At 41.8% G+C, this 21,113-nt stretch overlaps 1 protein-coding gene across 3 annotated transcripts in view; it reads left to right on the forward strand.

Annotated features, from left to right (window-relative positions):
- The first annotated feature begins 563 nt into the window (after window positions 1–563).
- Window positions 564–21,113, forward strand: part of Tango4 (transport and golgi organization 4) — a 33,328-nt gene continuing 12,778 nt past the window's right edge. For 2 of the 3 annotated variants that reach the window (XM_080276872.1, XM_080276874.1), the window contains exons 1-3: window positions 564–699; window positions 18,232–18,930; window positions 20,548–20,742. In XM_080276872.1, coding sequence (XP_080132998.1) covers window positions 18,232–18,930; window positions 20,548–20,742 — 894 coding nt within the window. In that variant the 5' untranslated portion in view covers window positions 564–699. Of the gene's footprint in view, window positions 700–770; window positions 863–18,231; window positions 18,931–20,547; window positions 20,743–21,113 lie in introns of those variants that run through there. The other variant, XM_080276873.1, reaches the window with a different exon arrangement.

Raw genomic sequence — 21,113 nt, forward strand, 5'->3', positions numbered from 1 at the left:
TGACTCGTTTTGGCTGTGGCCTCAGTGAGTATCCTTAAGAAACCATGGACGTGAGTCATGCATGATGATGGCGTTCTTCCATGGAAGGAGAGGAAAACGGTAAAAGCCACATGAGCCTAGCAGCCTACACTTCACGGGCAGCTATCGCATATAGTTCAACAGGCTTCAGTCTCAAGTTTTCATTTTTTCTCGTATCCCACTGGTTTAGCCTTCTTGGAATTTGAAGTCACAGTACCGCCGTACGTAAGTCACAGCAAAATTTTGAGCTTGTAACACCTTCTTTTGCAGTATATGTAGCATGTATACATTACACTTTAATATTTCAATCAATCTTTTAGCTCTTCGCCTTCCACCTCCCAAAGATTTCTAATTCTACATTTTTATGATAATGTGTCTCGTACCTATTTTGATTGTGATGTAAATCAATATTATTATCTTAGGATTAGAAGTAAATAGAGCTGAAAAAAGTTATCAAATATATGTTTAGTAAAAAAAAAAATAAAATAAAATAAAATAACATCTGGCAGTCTCTTACGAATCGGAAGTAAAGCGACCATTTCAGACGTAAACAAACGTTGTATCGTGGACGCTACTTCATTTCAGCGATACAGTATTATTACACTGCAGTGTGATGATTCTCTTTACATAGTCAGAAGTTTTATTTAAGTTGTTGTGCGGAAAAAGGGCTGGTAAATCAGGGTAAGTTTGGAGAAGCCTAATTTTTTCGATACAGGAGTACCCGACCGTACTAGTACTTGGCGGAGCATCTAGTTAATTTGATCTTATCGGATCAAATAAGTGTATTTTTGTATGTTTATCATAGCATTTTCCGTTTGGATCACATGGTAATGTGGTTTCTCAGGTACTGGATTCTTCCCACTTTGTTTATGGAATATGAAGGTCAAGATACTTTCTGTACATCGTAATTGTCATCCTGTGTCCTTGTTAAACTGGTATGCCAGATGTTAATATTACATACCTGCCCTCAGTTTACAGTTGGTATACATAAAGTTTAGCTCAAACATTCTCTGGTTATCTGGGGGGTGTTTTATAGTTATGTCTTGCCTATACAAGCACCTGATCTGTGACACTTCCATCGGAAATAAAAAATAATGAAAATGTTGCGACATTGTATGGTATAACACACAGAGGTAGCTGGCATTTGGTATGCTATGATACACAGCATCTTGTAGTGTACAGGATGATAGTTCTGACTGTGAGGCTGTTAAATGAAGTTGGAATTGGTTTTAGTTAGGACTGAATTACTTAAGCGAAGGTTAAGTAAAGTGGAATTAGGGTAGATTAATGCCTAAAATGGCTTGTTGTATTCCACTCGCTTTTGTATATTTCCATCATTAAGGGATTGGAGTTGATGGGTAGGGCTTATATCATCCTTGGTAATTTCTGGTGGAAGTCTGTCTCTCTACCTATAGCCAGGTGCCTTAATCCCATCATGGGTGGTTGTTTGTCTTTGAGTTAGTTGTGTGACAGGAACAGACACTAACCTTACACCAACTCACTTGTTGACATGTGTTCATGTGTATGCAGAATATTTTGAAAGGACTAAACATAATTTCTGGTGACTAACATTATGATGCCATGGTATGTTGGACTTAGGTGTGGTGGAGTTTGTTTAGTATCAGGGGCTAGCTGAGACACATCATGGTTAGATAGAGTTGGTTAGGATTTAGGGACTAGGCTGGCTGTCACACATCAGGGAAAAATGAAAGCTACCGGTAAGTAATAGGAGCAAGTTGAGGCACATCTTGGTGAGATGATGTAGGCTAATTATATTACAAAGTACAGTACTGGTACTGTGTGTGTATATATATATATATATATATATAGTAAAAGTCCTCTAGTCCAACCACCAATAATCTGAATATCCCAATGCTCTGAATTTTTTAAAGTGAAATTTTTTGAATTATTCTGGGCTTTTTTCAAAATTTTCTGAGCTTTATCTAAGGATTTATCTAGCATGGACTTGCCCTTCGACTTGAGTGTGGCTGACTGCAACTATTCATTTACACTTCTGTGCATTTCCGGTGAGTAAAACAATAACCCACATCATTTTAAGTAATTATTTAATGATCATACACATATTTCAATTGTTCAAAGGTCCCTCCCAATAGTCCGAAAACAACACCAGTCCGAATTACCCTCGGTCCCCTGCGATTCGGATTACAGGACTTTTGCTGTATATGTAGGTCTATATATATATATATATATATATATATATACTGTATATATGGTATATATACAGTAAACCCTTCACAAGTCAAACTATATGTGTGTGTGTGTATATATATATATATATATATATATATATAGTATATATATATATATATATATATATATATATATATATATATATATATATATATGTATATATATATATATATACTGTATATATATATATATATATATATATATATATATATATATATATATATATATACACACACACACACACACAGTAAACCCTTCACAAGTCGAACTATATGGGGCTCTACCCTGGTTCGAATTACTGAATTTTCCATCTTACCAATTTTCATCCCCCAAAATTGCTAGGACAATACCTATATTGTCCTTTAAACACTATATTAAAGGAGCATTTATAAATAAATAAGTTATGGCAAAAAACAATTCAGTGCATTTAATATACCTTTAATTGGTAGAAAACTATTCATAGAGGCAGTACAGACTTGTCAGCAGCTTGTATTGGGATGGATTTTCACACCCCCAGATTGCAAAGACAATACTTATTACTTCTCTTTTCAACACTAAAGTAAAGGAGCATATACAGTGTATAAATGAGTAAAGAAAGACAAAACAGAAATTCAGTTCACCTAATTTACCTTTCTTTAGAGGTAGTACAGACTCGTCGGCAGATTGTGTTGGAGACGGAGGTGGTGGAGTTCACAATTTAACGTAACATTCTAAACAGTACCTAGTATTTATTTCACTGAACATTAAGAATTAAACTTAAATGTAATCACTATAATAGACTGCAATGTAACACTTGCAGTAGTAATAATACTGAACCTTAATCATGGTCACTTAACACTGTCACACGAACACATTTTTTTTTTCATTTAGTCAAATTACAGTTTTCGTAAACACACACGCACGCACGCACCCATGCACCCACGCACCCATGCACCCACGCGCGCACACACACACACACACACACACACACACACACACACACACACACACAGTGAACTAACAGTGGAATTGAATATGCTTAGGAAGAAAGTGAGTGAAATGGGAAGTACAGTAGTTAATCACGAGAGTGTTATGGAAGAGTTAAAAAATGACACAGAGACAATTAGACAAGCAAGCAGTCTTATGGACCAGAGCAGTGATATTGAGGAGAAGATAACACAGGTGAATGAAGCTGTGCAAAGCTACAAAAATGATGTAGAAACCACGTATGCTGAAATGGTGAAAGTAAAGAAAGACTTAGAAACAAGGGTGGAGGAAAAAACATTAAAAAGGAAGTGAAAAGAAAAATCCAAAACAATCCAAAGTTAGTCAGAGATTCAGTAGAAATAAATAAATCAATAGTAATCACTGGTATAGAAGAGGAAGAAATTAAAAACAAAATCACTAGAGACAAAAAGGAGATGGCAAATGTAATGAACTTACTGAAAGAAGTATCAGAGGAAATCTGTAGTAAAGACATAGAGGAACACAGAAGGTTAGGGAAATACGAGAAAAGCAAGACAAGACCTCTAAAGGTGACTTTCCAGAGTGTAAACACTGTGGAAGAGATACTAAAAAATGCAAAGAATCTTATGGAAAAGAGGAGTTCAAAAATGTATGGATAAAAAGATGCCTAACACAAGAGGAACTGGAATTACTGAAAGAGAAAAGGGAGGAAGCAAAAACAAAAAATGAGGGAAGATCAGAAGAGGACAAGAAGAATTTTTTTTTTTACAAAGTAATAGGATTGCAGGTACGAAAGTGGTACACAAACAGGATGGAAGAAAAAGGAGGAAGTTAGTAGAACCATGTCATGACAAGTATATAAACAAGATGATAAAGTTGATTTACTCAAATGTGGATGGAATGGTATCTAAATTACTAGAGATGATTGATTATGTCAGAGAAAATGAACCACAAATAATATGCCTAACTGAGACAAAATTAACACCAAGGATATCCAATGACATACTAAACTTAGAGGAATACAATATATGGAGAAGAGACAGAAACTTAAAAAAAAGAGGAGGAATTATAATATTAACTAAAAAAAATCTAAAAGTCAAGGAAATAAACCTAGATATACCATCACAAGTAGAACTGATTGCAGTAGAGATCGACACATCTGAAGGTAAAGTAATTGTAGCCAATTTGTATATGCCACCCAGATCAAACACATGGGAAAGAGACAAATATGAGGACCTGGCAGAGAGTACGATTCAGAGTATAAGATCCTTGCTACATAAAATGGAAGAGAAATCGGAAAGAATTATACTAACTGGGGATTTCAATACAAATATAAATTGGAATACTCTAGATATAAATAGCCAAGAAAGCTCTTGGGACCAAAAGCTCCTGGATCTCGTACAAGAGTTTTTCTTAACGCAACATGTGAGGGAAACCACTAGAAAAAGAGGACTTGATGTACCTTCAGTGCTAGATCTAATATTTAGTAGGCAAGAAAATGACATTGACAGTTTAATATATCACCCTCCACTCGGCAAAAGCGATCATACAGTACTAAATTATAACTTCAGGATAGCATATGACATAGTAAACAGCAATGACAGTTACAAAAAGAGACTAAACTATAAAAAGGGAAATTATCAAGACCTAAAGAAGTATTTCTTAGAAGTTGATTGGGAAAATGAGCTTAGAGGACAAGATTTAAATGCTGTATATAAAAAATTTTGTGAATTTTATGAAATAGGAGTCCAGAAGTACATCCCACAGCACAAAGAAGCAGATAAGAAAATACAGAAATGGTTCAATACAGAATGTAAAAAATCAAAAGAAAAGAGATTTGTTGTGGAATAGATACAGAAGACACAATAGTGAAAGGGCGTAATTACAAACAGGCAAGAAACGACTATACAAGAATAAGGAGGGAAGCCCAAAAACAGTTTGAGGAGGATATAATAAATAAAAGTAGTGATGAACCAAAGCTGTTTTACAGCTATATCAGAAGCAAAACCAAAGTAAAAGATATAATACAATCCATCACAGACGAGGGAATCACTTATACACAAGAGAAAGATATTTGTGAAGCACTAAATAAGAATTTCCAATTAGTTTTTACAGAAGAAAAAAATTTTGAGAGGGAATATGTGGAACACGCATGTCCACACATACTACCAGATATACAAATAGCAGAAAAAGTAATACAGGAGGAGTTAAGTACATTAGACAGAGGAAAAGCAAGTGGTCCTGATGAAATTTCATGTTGGGTGTTACGAGAATGTGCAAAGGAGTTAAGTAAACCATTATTTTTAATTTTCAAGAAATCCTTGAGTCAAGGGAAACTACCTGATAATTGGAAAAAAGCAAATATAGTCCCCTTATTCAAGAAAGGAAATAGACAAAATCCTCTCAACTACCGACCAGTATCACTGACCAGTGTTGTAAGCAAGGTATTAGAAAAACTTATAAGAAAAGCTTGGGTAAATCATCTAGAAGAACACAGTATGATAACAGAAAGACAGTTTGGCTTCAGAAAAGGAAAATCATGTGTTACTAATTTGTTGAGCTCTATGACAGAGTAACAAACACAATACAGGAAAGGGAAGGATGGGTGGACAGTATCTATTTAGATTTCAAGAAAGCTTTTGACACAGTACCACACCAAAGACTTTTATGGAAGCTGTACCATCAAGGAGGAATTCGAGGCAAACTGTTTTGTTGGATGCAAGACTTTCTCATAAAAAGAGAAATGAGGACAGTACTAAGAGGAAACTACTCATCATGGAAAGAAGTGACTAGTGGAGTACCACAGGGTTCGGTGCTGGCACCAATCATGTTTCTAGTGTACATAAATGATATAAACAGTAACACTGGAAATGAGAGCTATCTGAATATGTTTGCAGATGATGCAAAAATACAAAGGAGATTTACTAGCACAGACTCTTGTAGGGAGCTACAAGAAGAATTAAATAAACTTCATGAATGGAGTAGTACATGGCAAATGGAATTCAATGTGGACAAGTGTCATGTAATCAAGAAGTGGAAAAAGACCTGATTGGGAGTATAAGTTAGGAAATAAAACCCTATACACATCAGAAAGAGAGAAAGACCTAGGTGTGATTATCAATAACAGACTACCTCTGGCTGACCACATCAGCGAGAAGGTACGGAACATGTATACACTGCTTGCAAATATGAGAATAGCATTCACATACATAAATGAAGAGATGCTAAGAAGGATAATAACATCATTCATTAGACCAACCCTGGAATATGCATCAATAGTCTGGAGTCCTCATCTCAAAAAGCATATAGACAAGATTGAAAAAGTTCAAAGGGCCGCTACAAGATGGATACCAAGCTTAAGGGACCTAAGCTACGAAGAAAGACTAAATAAACTGAATCTGCCAACACTACAGGAGAGAAGGAAAAGAGGTGACATGATAATGCTACATAAGTGCATATCAGGAAAGGAGAAAATAGACATAAATAATTACTTAACATATGGAGAAGCATTAGCAAGAGGACACTGCAAAAAACTGCATAAGAAGAGAGGTGATAAACACATAAGGAAATTCAGTTTCCCAAACAGAGCAATTGATCAATGGAATGCACTACCGAATGAAATAGTGTGTGCCAAAACAATTCACAAATTTAAGGATATGTACGATAAATATGGTCTAAGACACGGGACAATACGAGCTTGACTCATTCCTGTAAAGATACAATTAGGTAAGAACACACACACACACACACACACACACACACACACACACACACACTATTCTGTGTCTGTGCCAACACTACTTGAAGTGCAGGCTATCTGAAGAGCTGTAGAAGCAGAATCACTGCTGGAATCAGGAGGAAGGATAGGCCAACACCTTGGCATAGGCTTAAAGAAGTCATGGATCTTCTCCTGCTGCTGCAAATAATGGCGATGGATAACCAAGCCTCGCAACACCCTTACATGCGTATAAAAATTTTGTGCTTCTGCATCATCAATATAATCCAGCCAAGATAGGACAACATCCATTGCTTCACGAACTTGGGATAATTTGTATGGATTCTTGCGTCCAACATCACCGTTCTCTTCCTCGTCGTCGTCATCTTCATCTTTCTTCCCATCCATGGACTCAGCAATTTCTTCTTCTGTTTGGTGATGATACCCAGGATCATCTGCATCTATTTCAAGCCACTGGATGACATCATCTTCATTAATATTCTTCTCACCAACTTTTTGCATACCTTCAAGATAATCTGAGACTTCAAAGTCGGTGAAATCAGACAAGCAGCAGACTGGCGGCCACATATCCGCCTGGCGCCACCTTTGTCCCCCTACCTCCGCATCTCAGCCTGCATACATACTTGGTCTCAGCCTGAGTAGTCTTACCGAAGATTCAGTTTTCTAAAAGTTCGACTTCTGCGGTCCTACCGGACCCAGGTTCAAATCCCCACTGGGGCAGGGAACAGTTTAAGTATTTGAATTTCATGTAAAGCAGACTATACCGATCTACCAGAAGACCTGCTGACATGTCGTAAAAATATCCCCGCTAATACCAATACACCAGTCCTGTATGAGACAACCCTAGCATGTATTCAGCATGGATGGTGGGTGTTAGTGCCAAAGTGGTGACATGTAGAGGTGTATGATATGTAGGAGGACTACTGGGCCTTGGGAGCAGATTGTGAAGCCTGTTCCCAGAGTCGAACACATAAAATATATATAAATACTGTGTATATATATATATATATATATATATATATATATATATGTATATGAGCCTCTGTGGTACGGTGTTAGAGTGTGCATTTTGCACGCTGGTGAGCTCAGGTTTGGCTCCCGCCAGAGTTGTAAAAGCTTTAGGAAGCGTTCACCAAGCCACTTGCTACTTTGGCAGGCACAAGGGGTGCTGTGGTTGAACCAGTGTCACATACTAGTATTCTTGCACCCAGTCTGCTTATGGCGGGCCGATTACACGATTCACAGACTACACACACATCCAAAGCCACTGCAACACTACAATCACACTCACAAGCACTTCTCACCCTACATACAGTCTCTACCAGACAACCTAAGCCACTGAGTAGAGATACATTTGCTGTATCTTCCCTGCTTCGGTAGGGATAGGCTGTCCTGCAGTGGACCTCAGCGGCTGATGATGATGATGATATATGTATATATATATATATATATATATATGGAGCCTCTGTGGTACAGTGGTAGAGTGTACGTTTCGTAACCGGGTGAACCAGGGTTCATGCCCCGCCAAGGTAATAAACTTTGGGAGTGTTCACCCGGCCACGTACTGTATTGACGGACACAAGGGGTGCTGTGGTTGAACCAGTGTTGCTTACTATAAAGTATGCTTGCACCCAGTCGGCTTGCGCGGGCCGATTACACTTGGTTCACAGACTACACACACATCCAAAGCCACTCCAACACTACAATATATATATATATATATATATATATATATACTGTAAGTAATCCCTCCAATATCCGACGTAATAGAGCCAAAGGCATGTCCGGATAGTGATCCTGTCGGGATATTGGGCCCCAGCCTCCTGGACTTGTACTTATGGACCCTAACTCAGAAAAACACCTATACAGCTCCCTCTGGACATGCATTGCACCTATTTAAGACCCAAATCACACCAATAAGGGACATAAAAGACTGAAATAAATTCAAAAGAACCATAAAATGAGGTTTTAGAGGTGAGTTTATACAATATTAAACATTCTGGGTACTTACAAGTCCCTGGCTCCTGGACTAGTTTGAACCGCCAGTTTGCAGTCCACAGTTAATCCTCTGCACTCCAAATTCTAATTTCTTAACACTGCACAACACTGTAAATTCCCGTGTGTTCTAGTGGCGAGGTATTGCAGTTTATTCACTGTTTATTCACAAAAAACAAGCACCTGTGGCTTGCACTGCTCAAAGCATCTGCTCTTGATCGGAGTTTGGCTGTGACTGTTGATGATGGCGGGGTAACAGAGTTGCCAGATCGCAACGGCCACATTACCAATCTCCTCAACTTTCATTACCAAATTTAACTTTTCTTTACCAAATTCGTAAAGCTAGCATTTATCCTTCACTAATTATATATCTATCTATAGCCCGACGCCCTAATCCCGCAAAGGGTGGCTGCAGACAAAACGCCTCCAAGTCACTCTGTCACCCACCATTTGACTACCCTCCCCCCAACTCACCCCCCCCCTCCCTCATATACAAGTGGAAATACATGTACTCACTCTCCTTATAATTAACACCATGTTGATTATTTTCACGCTATGTAGGGTAGCAGATTAATCAGAGAGAGCAAACAATCCACATCTCCATCCTGTGTATCCTCATACATGTGAAAAATCCATTTGGTAATGCATTATTCTGATTCATTACTGAACGAATTTTTCATTACCAATTGGCCCACACTTGGTAATGAGAAATACCAAATGGCAACCTTGACGGGGGAGGGGGAGGAAGGAAGGGGTGAAGGGACCATCGTGTAACAGCTGTTCGGCGCCACGCGGCAATTTCAAATTACGGGAGGGAAAAAAGTCAGATTTTTTTCGAATGTTTTGCGGTTTTTGGCCCATTTTGGGAATATTGGATCCCGGGACGATTATGTCCGGTTAGTGGGGATATTTGGATATTGGGCGTTCGGATATTAGAGGGATTACTTATATATACACACTCAATCCACGTATATCACGTGTTTATAAATCACGGATTCGTAAATCACAGCTAAGTGGCTGTCAGACTGCCGGCACCCTTAAATCGCTGTTAACCCCTTAAACGCGGCCGTGTACAGCCGATCCCCCCCGTGTGGCGGGGTTGTAGAGAGGTCTGAGTACCTGTGGGAAAATATTTACCAAAAATCAGAGATTAACCCTAGAACATTACAATTTTTATGGCATATAGTACTTACATTCAGCTTTCTCCTGAGACAGGTGTTGAGCCTTCATGGACTACCAAAGGACTTGTGGAGACTTGCAAAGTTGGGTAACAAAGTCTTCACTTTCACACCTCCAGCAACCCGGTTTCCCCTCTACCACAGCCTCAATCTGTCACAGTACACTTTATACAACAACGTACAGGTAGTTTGGAATCCGTATTTGTACAATAAGCACTGAAAATAAGGCTACAATCAACGGCTGACATGCAGCGCAGCGGCGGTCTTCCTGTCACTGAACACACATTTCCCTTTTCACAGCTAAAATCATGTATACTACATTATTTTCCTTCATAGTACTTCCCAAAGGCTCGCTTGGCACTATTACGGCCATAAAAATCACTGTCACTGCCAGTGTTGTGAAGCGGGAATGAGAAAGACCACCGCGGCGCGATTTTGTTCTGCCTTACGGCAGGCACTTTATTCTCGCTCCTGTCGGCCACTCGCACTTCATTTCTATCGCTCACTTTCACTCTCGCTGTCAGTTTAGTGCCTTATTCATCAGTGTCACTGTCATTAGTTATAAAAATAATATTTTCTACACACCAAACTGTCACTGTCAGAACATAGAATAGAAAAATATGCTTTCAACTTCTTACACTGGAGTGACTGTCACTCTTAATACTTATATTATTACTATGTACAATTATTTACACTGAAATCACTGTCATTGTCAGTGCTTTTACAACTACATACACTAATTTACACTCAACAGACTGTCACTGTCAGTACATACAAGAAAACTAAACACTAGTATCACTGTCACTCTCAGTATTATTTACAAGATTTTTACCCTTATTTTCAATATCTAGTCAGGCTGTGGTAGTCAAAGAAACACGGGTAAGCGCAGAGGGGAATTTGGCACTCTTTGCACTGCAAGGAGGTGCGCCTAAATGTTCTGTCTTGCCGGGTAGTGTGGCTGCACACATGACACCTCCTCAGTGCTTTTCCCCTCTTGGCAGTGCTAGGCAGTGGCTCCAGGCGGTGTCGCTGAAGGTAGTCCTGGCACTGTAGGCGGTCTGGAGGTGTGTGTGATTGGTGCCTGGGACCTGATGGCAGTACCTGCCCAAAACGCTGAAGCAGCTGGTAGACACAAGTCTTAGAAAACCGCCTGAGAGAGTAGTTAGCTGGCTTCCTGTTCTTGATTTTATATAGGATGAAGGCGTTCAGCATGCACATATCAAGCAAGTGCAAGAACACCTTCCTGTACCAGCGACGGTTCCTCCTCAGGCAGTCAATCTCTCCGATCATCATATCTGACTTGTCCACCAGCCGCATATTGACATTGTAGTCAGTTACAGCATCAGGCTTCATCACAGGATCGCCAGTCCTTCTGTCGACCTTCCCTGTGGCTTGCATTTCCCCCTTGTGAACTGTGGTGAGCACATTGACGATCCTCTTGTCGTGCCACCTGATTGCCAGCATCTTGTCAGATTTCTTCAGGTGCACGTCTCCCTGCTTTGATCCTTCAGCCTCGGGGAAGGCAGGGTAGTGTGCCCTATTGCTCCTGACAGTGCCACAGGATCCGACGCCGTGCTCTGAAAGGTACTTGGCGAGTTTGGGAGCTGTATAATAATTGTCCGTATACAGGACATGATTCCCACCAAAGTACTTTTCCAGAAGCACTTTCACCACAGAACCAGAGAATCCAAGGGGGTCAGTCTTGTCCAAGTCCACATTGCTGGCGGTGTAGATAACGAAGTCTAGGATGAACCCCGTCTTGCAGTCGCACAGCACGAAAAACTTTATTCCAAAGCGGTGGCGTTTGCTTGGAATATACTGCACGAACCGAAGACGGCCCCTGAATAAAAGCAAGGACTCGTCGATCACTACTTTCTTGAAGGGCCGAAGGAACGTCATAGACTTGTCCTTGATCAGGTTCAGGATTCCCCTCACTTTCCATAGGGGGTCAGTCCGGGAAGGCTCATCGTTGTTGGCAAAGTGAAGGTACGTCATGAGTTGCCTGAAACGATCACGACTCATGTACTTGTTGAAGATGGGTGTGGGGCAAAGATCGTCAGCACTCCAGTACTCCTCAAGCTTGTGCTTCCAGTATGTGGCATGAGAAGCATCAAGCCGATGAATACAAATAGTTCCCGGATCGTCACAGGAACCCATGCTGCCATCCGCGACGTGGATGGCATTGCACCTTCACCTTCACGAACTGCAACAGATTGTCCTTCGTACCTGTTCGTCTCGGTACAAATCTGCTCCATGACTTCGTTATCCAGGAAGGCCAACAGGTAGTCCAAACATTCACCACCCTCGGGGACAGGGAAGTCAGCCTGGATCCCACATCCAGTGGCATCAAAGGGCAGATCCTCTGGCACAAAATCAGAGCCCTCAGACCACATGAAGGCATCCAGAGTGCCCTGCCTAAGCTGGGAGGGGGTGGGGGCGGCGGGGGGTGAGGCAGGCAGTGAGGCAGTGGGTGAGGCAGGCCGTGTGGCAGAGGGTGAGCTAGGTCGTGTCTGTGTGGTGGTGGTGGTGGGGAGATAAGGAGAAGGTTCAAGGTCACTCGCAGTAGCCTGAGTGGTGAGTTGCCTAGTGCGGTAAACCTTACCACTAATTCTAGCACTAGGAGACACTTTCCTACTCATGCCAGCACGAACACGGGGCCTACGAAAACCTCTACGCAAACCAGACTGCCTACTTCCCTTCCGAGGTGGTGAAGGAGACTCCGAAGACTCAGGAGAAAGCACAGCAGACGAAGATGACGAGAGAATGGGGCTGGGAGTGCGGGGCGGTATGGCGGCGGCATGACCAGGTGTAGGGGACAATGGCCGGTCTGAGGAGGACAATGGCTGGGAACCGGGGTCACCACTTCGCTTCCTCTTGGCCCCCTTACCATACACTACTCCCTTTTTCACTGGAGCCTTGCCTGATGAGGTGCTAGGCACAGGAATTGTCTCTTCCTGCACCTCAGACTCAGCACTGGATAGAGTGTCTGATTCGGCAAGGCTTGATAACACTCCAACGTCACTACCATAATCCATAGAAGCTTTCAATAATTCTATGCCTATAGCCGAGTCACTAAGGCCCTTAGCAAACCCTAGTAAGGGTTTGGACAGGGTAGAGGTCACAAAGCCCTTTTTCGGAGGGCTGGAAGGCACTGACTCGGAAGAGCTTGAATGAGACATGGTGTTACCTTCAAAGACTGCGGTAAACTGACGCTAAACAGGGGCAAACCGTGGGAAAAAAAGCTAGTGTGACAACTGGGGAAACAAGCGTTTCCAATTAGCATAAAGTGCTTGCGAGAGGAAGGCGCAGATTGACATGTCTGAGCTGTCCGCTCGCTGCCATATAGCACGACGAGGGGGGCCGGGCAGCGGTGCGTGGGTGGGTAAAAAAAAAATGATACTTGGCAACAACGGAGGTCAGTGGTACAAAGGTCAAGTGTGCTAAAAGTAGCTAAAGGGTGGCCGTACTGATAGACAATACCAGCTTGAGCCTGCTTGCCCGCGGTTATTCAAAATTTACTAGAATCGCAAACGCGACGATCCGCCGTTATGTCCTTTTCGCCGAGCGTCGCAAACGCGACGATCCGCGTTTAAAGGGTTAAGTCATGAAAATCACGGACCTAGGCACCTAAGTGGGCCTTTTCCGAGGAGAATCATAAACCTCAGCATTCAGTTTGAAAATTGCGACCCAACAACCAATCACCATCCGTCCCTGGTGGCAAGTGTGCATACTAATGCTGCCACGTTGTTATTTTCTTCCCACCAGTCCACACACTACAGACCGTCACGGTGGAGTACGAGAGCTACCTGCCTTTTTTTGTGCACCTTCCCCCCCCCCCACCTCCTACCTTCCATGGCCCCTCCCGAACCCCCAATGAAGCGCTGTAAGCAGTATGGCATCAAGAAGCAGCCGCTGTTGTTGTACAGTCAACGTTTGGAGCTCATTTGTCGTGTTGAGAAGGGAGCACCCCCATCTCATGCTGAGAGGTTCTAAGTTCTTCCCAACACCACCCCACTCCATTCACTTAAGCAATATTGTCATAGGATTAAAGTGAGATCCCTTAACATTGCTTATTTCTATTAGATACATGCACTGAATATTCCTAAATTTGTATGTTTGTGTTTGATGGGGGAGGCAGTGGCTCAGTCGGTAGAGAGGTGGCCTGCAGTCCTAATGGACCCAGCTTCGAATCCCGGCTGGGGCGGGGAACAGTTTAAGGACTTGAATTTCATTAAATCAGGCTTTACTGATCTACCAGAAGACCCACCGACATGTCGTAAAAACACCCCCGCTAATACCAATACACCAGTCCTGTATGAGACAGCCCTAGCATGTATTCAATATGGACGGTGGGTGTTAGCGCCGAAGTGGTGACATGTAGAGGTGTACGGTATGTAGGAGGACTGCTGGGGCTTGATAGCAGGCTGTGAAGCCCATGCCCAGAGTCTGACACACACACACACACACACACAAAGATAGGTGTAGGTAGGGTGCTGTGGTGGGTGGTTGGCCAAAGTCCAGACCCAAATTCATTTTTCACATAAGAGTTATTATTTATAAACCATGGAATTTGTAAATCACGGCAGTGGTCCAGACCCAGATTGCCGCTATTTTCGAGGATTGTGTGTAATATATATATATACTCACACCAGTAACAGTAATACAGCTGAGTGAGAGTATTATCTGCGTAGTTTAGGAAATTTATATTCTTTTATTTGATTTGGAATGATGATGCTCATCATCATGTACTGTATGACACCTTGCTCCCTCCTGGGAACCCTGCTCCCAACAGGGAATGTCCATGACAAATCACCACCTAACTGACTTATTTTTGCATCCCTTATCATCTCTCCTTATCACAGACACTTTTTCCTCTGTCTTCTCACTGGTCTACTGTAGCAATCTTACTTTCAGAGACGTTTTGCACTATTTTGTATGTGCATTTTTGTAAAAGTCCATATGGTACCATTTAAGTGTGCTGTAATCCCTTACCTTTTTTTCAATTCAGTAATTTCGCATTTCACTCCAGTTGCTCTTTTTTGCATTCGAAAATCTTCACAGATTTTTCTGTTACTAACATCAGCCTTCCTGCTTATGTCTGCAGTTTATCTAAAAAAACATAATTTCCTTAGCTTGTCACCTGACAAGCTCTCTGTCACCCACTGCCCAGGTTTTAGTCCTATACAAGAGTGTTGGCAGCAAAACATTTACGTAGGGTATGCAAAATAATTAGGCACTGCTTTTGTTAAAATTCTAGGCTATTTTGTAAGTTATATATTGGATATGTCTCTGAAGCCACAAAATTGCCATTGTATTATATACCTAGAAAATGAGAAGTCTTAAGCTTTTCATGATTCTCATAACCATTATCTTGGTATTACCTTACTTGTGGGTGATGAAAAATAATATCTCTTTGAAAGTAACTCATTGAATAGATGTTGAATTTTCTCTCAGCTGAGTAAAACCATCTATCAGTACCATAGTCAAAATAATTTATCATGCAGCATTTGTGTGCATACATCAGCAGTCAAAGGGCTGTTATATTCATCATCATTACTAGCTACAGTATACAGTATATTGATATACAGCACTGGTGATTGAATGCAGTATTACAGTATTTCTGCTGGTCTCTATCTATCTATCTATTGCCAGATGCCTCAATCCCGTTCAGGGTGGCCTCAAACAAATCGCCTCCACGTCGCCCTGTCCCCCGCCATTTCACTGCCCTCCTCCCAACTCACCCCCCCCCCTCTCTCATACACCTCTCCACCCCATCCCTCCATCTCATCCTTGGCCTCCCCCTCCCGCTTCCCCCCTCCACCTCACTCACATACACTCTCTTCATCAGTCTTTCACCCTCCATCCTCTCCACATGCCCAAACCACCTCGGTGTATTCCTCATAATGTTTCGTATCACATCCACATCCACACCACAACGCTCCTTTATATCCTCATTTGTCAGCCTCTCTCTCCATGTGACTCCACAGGCTCCTCTTAAATAACTCATTTTCACTGCTCTCACTCTTGACTTGTGTCCTTCCAGCAACGTCCAAGCTTCACTTCCATACGTTAGAGTTGGTATCACAATACTGTCATGTCGTAACTTTTTCACTCCCATGCTCACTTCCCTGCTTCTTATCACTGCTTTGAAGGAACCAGCAACCTTTCTTCCCTGCTGTACCCTTTCAAGCACTTCACCCTCCAAACCTCCATCCTTACTCATCACACTGCCCAAGTTCCTAAACGTACTTACATTTTCCAATTCCTCACCATCCAACCTCGCTGTACATTCACTGACTTCACCTCTCTCAAAGACCATCACTTTACTCTTCCCTACATTCACCTTAGATTCCGTTTCTTACACACTCTCCCAGACTCATCCGCCAAGCGTTGCAGCTCTCCTTCGTCTTCACTCAACAACACAGTATCATCTGCAAACAACAGTATTGGGAGTTTCCAAACACTACCCTCTCTCACCAGGGCCACTCCAACATCCACTACCCTTCCTTGTACCTCTTTTATTACCCCATCCATATACAGATTGAACAGCCATGGAGACATGACACATCCCTGTTTCAACCCAACTTTCAAAGAGAAAAATTCACTCAGTTCACCATCCACACGCACTGCAGCCTTGGCACCGTCATACATACTCTTCACAGCAGTCAGCAACTTCCCATCTTCTCCATATATTCTTAATACTTTCCACAATCCTTGTCTATCCACCTTGTCATATGATTTCTCCAAATCCATGAAAGCCGCATACAACTTCTTTCCCTTCTCTAGAAACTTTTCCACTAAAGATCTAAGAATGAATATCTGATCTACACAACCTCTTCCCTTCCTAAATCCTCCCATTTCTTCTCCAACTAATTCCTCTGTTCTTTCTCTAACTCTGTCAATAAGTATCTTACCATACACTTTTCCTGTTATACTAAGAAGACAGATGCCCCTGTGATTACCACACACTTCTTTTTCCCCTTTTCCTTTGTACAAGGGAATAATTATACCCGACCTCCAATCCTCCGGGACTCTGCCTTCCTCCCAGGCCAATCTGCACATTTTCCACATCCATTCTACTACTGTCTCTCCCCCATGCTTCAGCATTTCACCACACACTCCATCAATTCCTGGGGCTTTCCCCAATTTAACTTTCTTCATTGCTTCCACAACTTCTATCCTACTGATTTCTTCCTGTCTTCTCACCTCCCTCCTCCTCCCAGCCATTCCCCAGCCACTTATACTCGCATTACTTCCATCCTCTATGTTCAACAGTTCCTTAAAGTGTTCTCTCCATCTGCTCACTTTTTCTCCCTTCTCCACTATTAATCTACCATTTTTATCTTTCATTCCCCTACTAACTTCACTTGCACCCTGTCTTACTCTTTTCACCTCTTTCCAGAACATTTTCTTACAGTCCCTCCACTTTACACTCAAGTTCCTTCCAAATTCCTCATCCGCTCTCTGCTTACTCTCTCTTACTAATCTTTTCACCTCTCTCTTTCTTTCTACATATACCGTAACTCTCTCTTCCGCCTCTCATCTTCTTCCACGCCCCTATTTCTCATCCATTCATTGTATGCTTTCTTCTTTTGTGCCACAGCCTGTCTCCCCTCTTCCTTGCACCACGCTGTTCATTGCACACCCCTCCGTCTTCTCTTCATCCCACACACCACATCACATGCTGCACATATTTCCTCTGCACACACCTGCACACACCTTCCACGTCCCCCATCTGCTCCAATTCATATTTGCCCAAACGTTCCTCCACTTCTCTCTTATACTCTGCCTTTTTCTCATCCTCTTGTAACCTTTCCACTCTCCTTACAAATACTCCTACTTCCCGTCCTTCCCTTCTTCTATTTCTGCTGGTGCTGCTGGTAAAATAATACCAGTTCATATTCAGTTCCAAGATCCTAACATCTGTAGTCTGTTGCACTGTAAAATATGATATTCAGGTATAAAACGGCTGTCTTTTCTACCCCATCTTATATCACTTGCCCCTGCTTTTGATTTATTTATACAGGAATATTTAATACATATGAGTGTGGCAAGCACCGTTATATGAAAAAAAATGATTTTGCATTGTACAATGTGAAAATACACTTTAATTCACTGTTTATTACAACTGTGATGTCTCTGTTGCAGATGCCGTCAAGTACAGATGATGTGCAGCGTCACTCAGTTCACACGTTGGTTTTCCGATCACTGAAGCGCACACATGATATGTTCCTTTGTGAACAAGGGTCATTGCCACCACTAGACCCTAACGTGGACCGTGTGCGTCGGATGGTAAAGGCTCGGGACCAGTATGGTGCTGTGTTGAATTTGGTCAACAACAACCGACGACGAGCAGGATCACATCCGGGCCCTCCTGACCCTGACCACCTTCCACCACCCACCCAAGACATCCCCAATGGCTCTGTGGCTGGCCCACTCGCATTGCCTCAGCCACCTCCAGCACCAACCCCACCACCACCAAGCATGGCTGTGGTGGCATCTGCAGGGGGTGGGGGTGCTAGTGCTGGACAGCAATCCTTGGTACCCCGTCGTGCCCCCACTCTGCCACGCCCTAAGTGGCATGCACCCTGGAAGCTGGCACGTGTAATCTCTGGACACTTAGGTTGGGTACGCTGTGTGGCGGTGGAACCTGCTAATGAGTGGTTTGCTACAGGCTCAAATGATCGTGTTATCAAGATTTGGGACCTGGCATCAGGACAGCTCAAGCTCTCTCTCACTGGACACGTCTCAGCTGTGCGTGGCCTCTCCGTCTCTCCTAGGCACCCCTACCTCTTTTCTTGTGGAGAGGACAAGCAGGTCAAATGCTGGGACCTTGAGTATAACAAGGTATTCATAGTCCTTGTGTTTTCAAACAGTATTATGATATGATTTTGTCTACTTCTTTGTACAGGAAGTCCTCATACTGTATTTTTTGTCCACACCAAGTGACAAAATGTGCTGTTAAAGATCCACTGCTTCCTGTAAAACTAATTTGCCATTTTCACCCTGTTACCAGTACTATTTGTATGGAAAAAGTCATGTTACAGTTCTGTGAAACACATCCCTAAGTTACAGTGGGGACTGACTAGTTTGTCTACAAAAGCTTGGCAGAGATTGTCTTGTTTTTGTAGCTTATTTCCTAGAGCACAGTGGGGAGAATAACACCGTATACAGCTCTATATCCTTGTCATCAGGTGGCTGTAACTAGCACCGTAGTCTGGTATTGATCAGTCGTTACAGTACAGCACCTAGTATAGAGAGATGGAAATTTTATGTTAAGTTAAAGTGGACTGTACAGTACATAGCTAGAGGATGTTTGCATACTTTCATCTTTATGATTTTGCTCTTTAGCATTGTATGCTATAGCTGTCAGTAAGTTTTTACAGCATATTATGGTTTCATTTTCTTACACAAATACGGCTTGGAATATATATATATATTTTTTTTTATAATAACAACAGAGGAAGGAAAAACAAATGAATAAAAAAAATAATCCATATACCAGATTACAGGTGTCCTCCTTTCATAAAAAATCTGTAACTGTTGGACTTGAACTGCTGTAAGTTGAAGTTGGGAAACAAATCGTGGGAAGCAAGTTCCAAAGAGATGCAGTTCAGGGAATAAAAGATTTCTGATAGGCGGAGGTTCTGCAGTATGGCAGTGTGGCAGTCCAGTCATGACTGCTACCAGATGCCTGTATAGCACAGGGAAAGGCATGGGGAGGTGGCACAGTGGATGCAACTGCATCTGAGCATTTGCCATAAAAGTATCTGTAAAGTAATGCAAATGAGGCAGCATGCCTTCTTACCTGTAGGAGAGGAAGTTTATTTGTAATAGCATGGTTATTAATGATTCTAGCAGCTTTTCTTTGAATTTCTTTTAGCTGGAAAAGTTATTCATAATTTGTGCAGTGAATTCATGTCTTGGTACAGTATTTCTTAGTAGGGATTAGGAATATTGTTCTGATGTTTGTGGTGTATTTGAGGGTGATTTCATAATTAGAAAGTTAGTAATGAAAATTTAGTATACACTGCAGCTTTTACACCCTACCACAACAATTTCCATGTTATTTTGGAGATGGACTCACTAGTTCACAGTACATGGTCCTTGTTATCCACTATCATTCCCCACTGCATATGGAACACTGATTCATCAGTATTCTATAGACATCAGAGAACATTATCTAATACCAAGTCAAAAACAGTGGTATTCATATATAGGTTATATGGTATGATGTTGGTAATCCAGCACTGTTATCAAGTGCAGCATATCCTTGTTGTAGGTTGATATAACCTACATTAATACTGTACACTACATCTCATATGTAGATCATTGCATACCCACTACTGGGAGCTGGTATGGAAAAAGGAAATAGATAAAACCAGTGCTAACTGTTCTTCCCTGAATATTGGTAACTTAAGCATTACATAGTATCCACAATCCACAAATATCTCTCTCCTTCAGGTAATACGGCACTACCACGGACACCTTAGTGCATGCTATGGTTTGGCGCTACACCCAACACTGGATGTATTGGTAACATGTGGGCGTGATGCCACAGCTCGTGTCTGGGACCTGCGCACCAAGGCCAACATTCATACACTGACAGGACACACCAACACCATTGCATCTGTTGTTTGTCAGGCTGCAGAGCCACAGGTAAGGAGAAAGTAAATCTGAAAACATTTTGTAGAAATGTATGTGTCTGAAATAAGCCCACAACATAAACCATAACAGGTGTTTGTTGTGTTAGTACTGAAGCTGTTACATATCATCTGTCAGGCTTCTGAACTGCTATTAAGAAAGTTTGTGTAATAATGTCAGTAGATTAGAAGGAAGGAAATGGTAATGCCATATATCAGTACATTTTCATTGGCTGTGTGCACCATTTCATTACTGTTGTCACAGGTAGTCATTACACATTTTTTCTTTTACAAAGTGTATGCACCGTGTGAGGATAGGAGTGAGAGAGAGAAAGACAGGTTTTGGGATGAGCTGGGTGAAGTAGTGGGAAAAATGCCCAGGAGCTA

Source organism: Coenobita brevimanus, chromosome 67 (genome assembly GCF_032717465.1).
Source record: "Coenobita brevimanus isolate Jiangsu-jjx chromosome 67, ASM3271746v2, whole genome shotgun sequence".
Taxonomy (NCBI): Eukaryota; Metazoa; Arthropoda; class Malacostraca; order Decapoda; family Coenobitidae; genus Coenobita; species Coenobita brevimanus.